The sequence below is a fragment of the Antedon bifida genome, chromosome 1, assembly GCF_963402885.1.
Source record: "Antedon bifida chromosome 1, ecAntBifi1.1, whole genome shotgun sequence".
Classification (NCBI taxonomy): domain Eukaryota; kingdom Metazoa; phylum Echinodermata; class Crinoidea; order Comatulida; family Antedonidae; genus Antedon; species Antedon bifida.
This window is the reverse complement of record NC_136226.1, coordinates 30,140,429-30,151,692: the sequence shown is the minus strand read 5'-3', so window position 1 is coordinate 30,151,692 and position 11,264 is coordinate 30,140,429. Positions and strand designations below refer to the sequence as shown.

At 32.6% G+C, this 11,264-nt stretch overlaps 1 protein-coding gene across 1 annotated transcript; it reads left to right on the top strand.

Annotated features, from left to right (window-relative positions):
• Positions 1-4,456: 4,456 nt before the first annotated feature.
• Positions 4,457-11,264, top strand: LOC144849452 (uncharacterized). Its single transcript, XM_078706761.1, has 4 exons — positions 4,457-4,481; positions 5,092-5,144; positions 5,826-7,419; positions 10,684-11,264. Exons 3-4 carry the CDS (start codon positions 5,826-5,828, stop codon positions 11,262-11,264), a joined length of 2,175 nt encoding a protein of 724 aa, XP_078562887.1. The 5' UTR covers positions 4,457-4,481; positions 5,092-5,144.

The window sequence follows — 11,264 nt, the reverse complement described above, 5'->3', positions numbered from 1 at the left end:
TGTACACAAACTAAATTATTACCATTTTATGTCTTAATTTAGTTGTGTATTTAAATGTTCTGTTGTTATCTTAATATTTTGACATATTAATTTTTGTTTAATTATGAAATTAATTAAAAATATGTTTTTACATTTAACTACGTAAGACACAATCACATGATCTTACTTTAATATAGTGTATACAAATTGGATGTTTAATGTTCAATATTTCAATGTTTTATTTTAATGTACACATTAATATCTTTTATAACGTACTGTGTATTCTAATGTAGGGGGGGGGGGGGACTGGGTGAGAATACATTATCAAAGGTTATACAGATAACATGATACAGTAATTTGGGATATCAAAAGGTTATAATTACAGTAGAACCCCTCATTTGGGACCCCCTAAACGGGATACCCGATTGGGTAATAATAATACGTTTACTATTTTAATACTATTCAGGGAACACCTCTTTAAAAGGGAACGCTTGTTGGTTCTTTAAGGTATCCCCACGGGTTCTCTATAATAAGAAGTTACATAATAATATTAATATTGACACTAGTATAATTGCCTTATATACAATAATAAGATTATAATTATTTTACATATTATACAATCTTGACAGAAAAAGGCATGGTGTTAACAATCTACATTGATATTTATTTTGTCTGTGAATCGCGCTTGTAACAGAAAAAAAACTTGTAGGGCCTATAGGCCTCATAATAATTATCATATTACTGTAAATAAAATTAACAATGCTGTATTAAAGTAAAATAAATGATATTTAAGAAAAAGGGATTATATGGATTATAGCAATTATTAAAAATGAACAGCTATTTCATGTACAATGCAACTTTTAGATTATCGACTTAGTAACTATAAGATGATGAAAACATAATATAATGTAGTTGTTACCTTTTTAAATGTCAGGTTTAATAGCTTGCCACATTCAGTATTTTATTCTCCACCTTATCTTTATTAATTGTATAACTTTCATCGTACAATGATTAAACAATATGAATATTCCAACAAAATGTTTTTCAAAGTCTTACCAACAATTTCTTGAACAAACTAATATCTTGCCAATCTTTAACAAAATCTTTCGAGAATGTTTTCACCGATATAAAAACAATTTTCTGATTTTCATTAAAAGTTTTTTTAATTTTTAAAAAAAGGACACAAAACAAAACAAAAATTAAAATGGAAATTCGTTTTGCTTGGCATAATTAAGACAATAAAATAACAAAGAAAAATAGATCAAATTGCAAAAGACAATGTTAAAATACTATTTAGGCCTATGTTAAAATATTATTAAAAACAATTAAAATGCAGATTACAAAAACGTCATAGGCTCTGTAATATACTGTTAAAACGATTAAAATTTAAAATAAAAATAAATTAATGAACGTGCCTTTTACCTAATTGGTTTTTTTTTCTTCTTGCCTAATATACTGGAAGATGAGGGCGTGTATCAATGTTTATCTCTGTTGCGCATGTGTGTCAACATAATACGAGCGATATGTATACTCAACTCGAGCGATGTCAACATAACACGAGCGATGTGTAAACTCAACACGAGCGATGTCACAACACGAGCGATGTATAAACTCAACTCGAGCGATGTCAACATAACACGAGCGATGTGTAAACTCAACTCGAGCGGTGTCGCCATAACACGAGCGATCATCGATGTGTAAACTCAACTCGAGCGATGTCAACATAACATGAGCGATGTATAAAAACTAAACTTGAGCGATGTCACCATAACACGAGAGATGTGGAAACTCAACTTGTAATGTGTGATAATCAATATCATGAAATCCGAACCTTTGGTAAAGGAGAATTAAAATATCATAAAGGAGTAACAGTAAACCAAAAGACCAGGATGTTATATGTAGCAGATTATGAATGTCACTGTGTGTTTAAATTCAATATTGATGATGGTAGTCTACTGGGTAAGATAGGTTCTGAAGGTAGTGAAGCTGGTCAAATGAAACAACCACAAGATGTTGCTGTTATCAAAGGTTATACAGATAACATGACACAGTAACTTTAAGACATGTAACTTGGAATTGTTGTTTAATTTACACAGGTTTCTTAATTACAGTACAACCCCTCATTTGGGACCCCCTAAACGGGATACCCCTATTAAGGGGACACTTTACCACGAAACGACCGATTGGGTAATAATATGTTTACTATTTTAATACTATTCAGAGGGCACCTCTTTAAAAGGGAACGCTTGTTGGTTCTTTAAGGTATCCCCAAGGGTTCTCTATAATAAGAAGTTACATAATAATATTAATATTGACACAAGTATAATTGCCTTATATACATGTTACCCAATAATAAGATTATAATTATTTTACTTATTATTATAAAATCTTGACCGAAGAAGACATAGTGGTGACTGTGAATCGCGCTGGTAACAGAAATAAAAACGTGTATAGGCCTCATAATAATTATTATATTACTGTAAATAAAATTAACAATGCTGTATTAAAGTTAAATAAATGATATTTTTAAAAAATGGGAAAACGGATTTGTATTATTATATGGATTATAGCAATTGTTAGAAGTTAAGAGCTAATCTCATCTCAGTCCCCGTTAACCCCATACAAGAACCAATAAAAACAAACTATCTGTTTAAAACATGTTTATTCTGGGACGGTGCGGCCACACACGCCAACTACCATAACCATATGCATATCGTATATAATAACAAACCAACAAAATTAATTACATATCTTCGTTTCAGATGCCAAGGAATGTACGCAAAATTAAAATTAAATAGCCTTGTATTTTTATACTTTCTGTTGTTGAACTAATTATTATATCAGTGAAAACCTGTTACATGTTAACGTATAATTTAATGAGCCAAAAGAAAACGTATGCTAACCATAACATCTTTCTAAATCACTCTTAACCTTGGGATAGGCGAAAAACAAAGAATAAAAAACCCCGGAAGTGATTGAATCGGGGAAAAATCTCTGAAAATTCCTATCCGGCCCCGTGGTGGCGACCGAGCACACAGTACGTTGAATAACATTGAAAAGCTCCAAGGTCGAGAGCGACTGAAAATAATACATAACATATTACCATGCGGTACCGTGCATGAAACGGGTATTTCGCTACCAATGTAGCAACCTATACCGTATAATGTGGTATGGCAGAAAAATAATACAATACTCGGCAACTTCTAATAATTAACAAGATTAACACAAACTTAACAGTGTGACGTGTTGTTAGGTGTGTTATAAAACAAGATTGAAGTTTCAGCTTTTTCAATTTTCACTTCAAATCTAAATAAGTGATTGGTAATGTGTAATTCTGCTGTATGCATGCTTGCCATTTATAATGAATTTGAATTACGAACATTACTCATTCAACGAGTTAATTGTTTGTGTAAATTGAAATATTGGTTTTACGATTGAAAAAAACTGCAGAAAAAATACTGTAATAAAACATGCACCCAGTAGGAAGACATATCATTGTTCAAAGGACATAGTTTGAACCAAACATTCATTCATTCAATAGCCTTATTCTTGTTTTATACAACATTACATAAGCTATAATTCATTTAGTTAACTTTTGTTGATTGAAATACAAATAAAAAGTTAATAAATCCATGGACCTGATAAATCTATTGGCCTACACAATTTAATCTAATAAACATTTTGATGACGGTGCTTTTTATATCTAGTTGCTAAGTGTAACTGGCAAACACAAATACATAAAGTAAGTCTAATCAGAACACTGGATTTTCCCAATTTTAGTTATAGTTACAAATTGCTCATGAATTCAAATTAAAAAGCCTATTTTTCCAAGTTAATTTTTGTAAACATTGACAAACCGTAGGCCTATTTAATAATTAAAACGTATTAAAACAATAACATTATAACCCATATTGTCTTTTGAGGACCAGGCACTCATTAACTTTTAATAAAAATTGAAATCCACATGAGGAATTTCAACATTATATAAAGTGTAGGCCTATTCTCTAAAGTTTGAGTCAACTTCTCAAAAGGGTCTTTTCGTGTGTAAAAATATAACGTTAATATTAAATATATGGTTAACACTATCTTATGTAAACTGACTTGTTTCCCTCTATTTCACAATTACGCAAAAGAGCAAACTATTAATTTACTACCCTGATTTTCTAAATACAAATGTTATATTATCAAGATATGTGTACTTTGCAGTGAACTTGGTACCTTGAATTGTGCAATACACCCATAACAGCAGAGAATAACCTACGCCTACACACATTCAACTGATCGCAAGTACGGTTCACATTTCCAGTCTACTAGGCTTGATGAAAGAACGTTCAATAACAATATTTGAAGGCCAGAAGGTACATTGGCTAATACACAACAGACAATAGGAACACAAGTAGAAGGTTCACATTCACAGTCTACTAGGCTAGATGAAATAGCAATAGCAATATTTGAAGGTACATTGGCTAATACACAACAGACAGCAGGAACACAAGTAGAAGGTTCGTCTGAATATTTACAATCTTTTGAAGTTTACAACATTTTCACAGTAAGTAATAACATTTTCTATAATAAAAATAAGGTTCTATATACAATGTTGTATTATAACACACATGGATAATTTGTATCCAGCCATGTATTACTTTCTCTCCTTTTAACGATTGAAGGTAGGCCCTACTATTATAGGCCACTCTTCTTAGCTTTGTGTAAACATTTTTATAATTTTACTCGATACGATAGGTTGGGTTATATTTGTGAAATCCGACTTGATATTTACTGCGTATTGAATTGAACATAAAAGGGAATAATATGAATTAATATACAAGTGTGTTTAAAAAGATCAAGTCAAATTTGCACAAAAGAGCAAACAAAGACGTTTGTTTTTTTTTATTAATTTACTACCCTGATTTTCTAAATACAAATGTTATATTATCAAGATATTTGTACTTTGTAGGTACTTGGTACTTAACAGGGGAATCCCTTAACATCAGGAAATAACTGATCTGAAGTAGACGGTTCACATTGCCAGTCTACTAGATGAAAGAACGTTAAATAAGAATATTTGAAGGACAGAAGGTGGTACTAATACACAACAGACAGCAGGAACACAAGTAGAAGGGTTGTCTGAATATTTACAGTCTTTTGAAGTTTACAACATTTTCAAAGTAAGTAATAACATTTTCTATAATAACAATAAGGTTCTATATACAATGTGTATTAACATCTATATGTCAATATCTTTTGTATCCAGCCATGTATTATTTTCTCTCATTGTAACGATTGAAGGTAGGCCCTACTATTGTAGGCCACTCTTCTTAGCTTTGTGTAAACATTTTTATAATTGTATTCGATACGATAGGTTGGGTTATATTTGTGAAGTTCGACTTGATATCTACTGCGTGGTGTCGCCATTTACTATACATGAAATTTAATCAAAGTTGTTAGACAATGTGTGACGGTTATAAAGCAAATAACGATTGTTCTATTCGTGACAGAATTCATCATGGCTCCGCCTCAAATTTTAAAATCATTAAAATTAACCCCATTCAAATCATAAACATTCCTTATGTATATATTTGCTGATCATTGTATTATTATAGCGGTGATGGTTTTAGATTTTTCTTTCCCGTAAATAATAATTAACAGAAGTTATAACCGTTACCGTACTTTATGTTGGTTGCTCTTCTTTTAATAGTAGACATTTTTAAGAAAGCATTTTCTTATTCTTTCTTCACCCAAAGCCAACAGTAGGCCTATGTTGATCATCCTCGCACTCTGTCCTTCCGTCTGGAATACATCTTATAGTTTACACTAACTGAAAAAAAATACTGTATTTTATTTTACAGATGTCTGCTAAAACAGTATTAAAGTTTTTTGACAAAAGAGATCTGGAATGTTCAATCTGTCTACAAAGATTCACAGACCCAAAGGCGCTTAACTGTCTTCACACTTACTGTCTTAACTGCCTGCAAGATTTGATGAGAAGACACGGCATGATACGATGTCCAAAATGCTGTGAGACGTACGATCTTAAAGATGGGGATTTGAAACATTTAAAGTGCAATGAAACAATAAGTTATCTAGTTGAATCCGTTGAGAAGATTGAATCTGAAAAACCAGAAGCATGCTCAAGATGTGAAAATCAACCTCAGGACTATTGCTCTGAATGTGAAATGTATATGTGTCGACAATGCATCCAACAGCATAAGATGTTCCCTACGCTGGCGAACCATTCACTATACACACTGGATACAGACATAGAAGAACAAAGTGAAGATTTACTAAACTGCCAAAATCACCCTGATAAAAAACTGGAAGATTACTGCTCAACATGTAAACTTACTGCATGCGAAGATTGCAAGCATATTGTCCGTTGTTATAGAAATAAACATGAGGTGATCCCAATGGAGACAGCTCTGAATGAGATTAATCTAACGGTTACTGAAACTATGAAGACAGCTGAAGGAATTAAGAGAAAACTAAAAGAAAGATTAGATGTTATCACTAAAGAGAGATCAGAGTTTGAATCCAATTTGAAGTTAAGCAGAACAGCGATTGAAATTCACGAGAAGACAATTATCAGAAAGGTGAAGGAAGAAACGAAGATAATGATGGAAAATCTTACACAGATTTATAAAGAACAAAGCAAAGATATCGATAGTCAAGTTAAAAGTATTGAATCAAAGCTGACACAAGTAAACACGTTGATGGAATCAATCAAGAAAACAATGAATAAACCAACAGAAACAGAAAACCTTGCATCATACCAGACAACTATCACTGCAGTTGGGAATGACGCTGCAGCAGATGAATTGGACAACTCATTTGCTAAAACAAGAATTACACCAAAGTTTATTCCATCTCCAAAGCTGGTTGAGTTGATGAATCATGAAGGTGTTGGTAGACTTATCACTGTTGGTGGTGTATACAAGATTAATAAAGAAGATGAGAACATTTCAGTCACAAAAAGACAGCCATTTAGTGTGAGAATATCAATTCTAGCAGAGAGCGATGTTGGTCAATTAACAGCCACACTAAGCAACTCATTAGGTGAGAAATCAGCCACTGAAGTAACACACACAAAGGGAGAGTACACAGTAACAGGTAGATGCAATCTGGAAGGTGATTGGCAGATGGATATCATTGATGGAACTATGTCACATGTCATAGGTTCACCAGTGAGTATCAAGGTGGAACCTATTGGACTTGTACATACCATAGATAACATATCACAGTATAAAGAAAATAGACAAAAAGCAAAGGTGACAGATGCAGTATTAGATACTGATGGATGTATGTTGGTGTCAAGCTACAGTAAAGATTTAATAAAATTTGATCAATCAGGTGGTTTTGTTTCTAAGATACAAATACCACAAAATGTTAAAGTCAGTCGCATGCATCACATAGGCAATGGTCACATGGTGTATTCTGATGATTTAGGTAAATGTGTTAGTAGAGTAGAAATAAGGTTTCACCTCAAAAAAATTGCAACAAAAGGTTTTTCAACGGATTTTGGTAGTATTGAGTGTACTAAATAACAGAAAAAAAGTCTCAAGAATTTCGACCACCGGAAAGTGGTTTTTTTTCAAGATGGCCGCCAAAATAGATAAAAAGTTAAAATGTCCATACCTCCTAAACTACTTGGTCTATTGATATGATTTTGGTACCAACATACTCAGAACATACATATTTATATTCGCTATAATAGAACATTTTGGCCAAAAATGACCGGAAATACCATTTCTGACAATTTGACCTTTGACCTTGATATGTTGTATCTTGGTAACAACTGACCGTAGGGAAACAAATGATGGCTCAAATTGTTCAGAATGTACATATTTACATTTATTGTAATGAGACATTTTGTCAAAAAATGGTTGGAAGTAAAGGTTATTGACCTTTAACTTTATCTGTGTATAATTTCCATATCTCGGCAACTATGTGTGGTAGAGATTTAAAATTGGGCTCTAAATACTGAGAATATACTTATTTATATTTACTCTAATGAAACAGTTTGACAAAAAATGACCAGAAACGACATGTTTGACCATTGACCTTGATATGCTATATTTCGATAATGACTGACTGAGATACACCATTTATGGCTCAATTTGTTCAGAATATAATTATTTTTTATTTCGTATAATGGTCTAATCTACTTATGAAATAGAGAGCTTTCCTGGGAATCAAATAACTGTAATATTTATAAAGACCTTCAGAATATGAGTTCAAGTTCAAATTGTTCAGAACATACTGTATACAATCTTAATAATAATAGTAAATAAAAAACCGAAAAGTAAACAAAAACAAATATAATAATAACTTTTAAATTTCTAATTATGGTATAGCAGCAATTGATTAGATATTGTGCATGTATTTAGTACGGCTTCCTAAACAACTGTTCCAACTTCGTCTTCATCATCGCCATCAATCTCTCTATCTACGTTGTTCCATTCTTCTAGTTGACACACTCCCCAAACTGAAGTACATGCCAATCCATAGCTTCTACAACTGCAACATACATCCAGTAGTTACAATGGATGATTTTATATCCTAAAACAGATTTCAATCTGGTTACATTAATCACTCTAGTAGGCCCCTTTGTCTAATCTGAAGTACATTTCTCGGTTTGTTGTATTTACATGATACAGTAAAAGTACCAGTAAGTCCGTGTCTTCTCCAATCAAAGTTACTGTATTATGTTCAGAGACTTCAACTGTTGCCAGAGCAATGTCAACATCGTTTTTTTTGTTTTTTTTTTAAACCATATTTAATGAGGGTGATCCATCCAGCTATTGCTGATCATTAGGGACCCTCAGAGGTTCACAAGACAAACATATACACAAGATGCTCTACGTAAACAAAGTCTTATTACAAGTCTTTGGGAGTGGAGTAATTTGGTCCTTAGAAAAAATCCTGACATGTGACGGGACTTGAACTCAGGACCCTTGGAGTGGTAGCCAAGCATCATAACCATCAAGCCACAACTCCACTCGTTGGCTGCATGTCGTACAGGACATTCTTTTTTCTATAGCTCATATGAAAGCATGTTGATAAATTTGTGTTTGTTCTCATGCTTTGACAGGAATTCTTCTTTCTTTCCATCAAATTCAGTTAGGACAAATCTCTCTAGACGATGTAATGAAATATGAAGTCCGTTTCCACCCTCACTCTTCAAAGCCAAAGACATCTTTAGGAAGGCAAATAAATCAATAAATTGATAGAAAGTAACCTAGAATATGACACTGATGTGTGCCGATAGTTTCACTCAACCGCATCAGAAACTTCAAACTATCGAGGAGTTTGGATTAAAGGCCATGTCTATTCGTTTTGGAGCCAAGTCACTGGATTTCCCAAATAGCTACAGATGCAAGCTGTTTAATAAGAAAGTTGCTGAGGGTAAATAATTTATCAAACCTCAACAACTACTACCACCAACCTCATCTGCTACAAAATGTTACAGTCTTAGAGTATACTATCAAATCATGCAATGGATAAAGAAAGATAATACCATGGATGCTACCAAGTCGGGGAAGTTTTTAATAAAACATTTGTGCCAATAATGATGATTGAAACTGCTGCTTCAGAAGAACTTTTGAAAATCATCCATTGTAACTGTACTACTACTGGATGTAAAACTGTATGTTGCAGTTGTAGATGCTATGGATTGGCATGTACTTCAGTTTGGGGAGTGTGTCAACTAGAAGAATGGAACAACGTAGATAGAGAGATTGATGACGATGATGAAGACGAAGTTAAAAAAGTTGTTTAGGAAGCCGTACTAAATACATGCACAATATCCAATCAACTGCTGCTATACTGTAATTAGAAATTTAAAATTATTATTATATTTGTTTTTGTTTACTTTTCGGGTTTTTTATTCACTATTATTATTAAGAATGTATACAGTATGTTCTGAACAATTTGAACTTGAACTCATATTCTAAAAGTCTTTATAAATATTACAGTTACCCAGGAAAGCTCTTAATTCCATGGGTAGATTAGACCATTATACGAAATAAAAATAATTATATTCTGAACAAATTGAGCCATAAATAGTATGTCTCAGTCAGTCATTATCGAAATATAGCATATCAAGGTCAATCATCAAAAAATGTCGTTTCTGGTCATTTTTTGTCAAACTGTTTCATTAGAGTAAATATAAATAAGCATATGCTCAGTATTTAGAGCCCAATTTTAAATCTCTACCACACATAGTTGCCGAGATATGGACATTCTACATAGATAAAGGTTAAAGGTCAATAACCTTTACTTCTAACCATTTTTTGACAAAATGTCTCATTACAATAAATGTAAATATGTACATTCTGAACAATTTGAGTCACAATTTGTTTCCCTACGGTCAGTTGTTACCAAGATACAACATATCAAGGTCAAAGGTCAAACATGCAAGAAATAGCATTTCCGGTCATTTTTGGCCAAAATGTTCTATTAGGGCAAATATAAATATGTATGTTCTGAGTATTTTGGTACCAAAATCATATCAATAGACCAAGTAGTTTAGGAGGTATTGACATTTTAACGTTTTATCTATTTTGGCGGCCATCTTGAAAAAAAACCACTTTCCGGTGGTCAAAATTCTTGAGACTTTTTTTCTGTTATTTAGTACACCCAATACTACCAAAATCCGTTGAAAAACCTTTTGTTGCAATTTTTTTGAGGTTGGCCCCTTTTTTTCATTAGTTCTACTCTACTATGTTGTAATGTGTGATAATCAATATCATGAAATCCGAACCTTTGGTAAAGGAGTATTAAAATATCCAAAGGGAGTAACAGTAAACCAAAAGACCAGGATGTTATATGTAGCAGACCGTAAATGTCACTGTGTGTTTAAATTCAATATTGATGATGGTAGTCTACTGGGTAAGATAGGTTCTGAAGGTAGTAAAGCAGGTCAAATGAATAAACCAGAAGATGTTGCTGTAACAAAGGATGGTCATTTGATTTTTGTTGATTTTGGAAATAGAAGAATACAAATGTTTGATGCTAATGATAAGCTGATAAAGATTCTTGTAGGCTCTGGTGTAGAAGATGGTAACGTCATGGGTCCTTGTGGTATAACCATAGATATGGATAGAAATATAATAGTGTCCAGTAATCATAAACTACAACTATTTGATCAAAATGGTAAATTCATTAAACGAATAGATAACAAAGATGATGGGCTGTATGTTCCAGTAGGGATAGCTCTAATCTCACAAAGACCAAGAAGAGTTGCAGTGGCAAACCACGGACCAAACAATGTAAAAATATTTAATTATTAA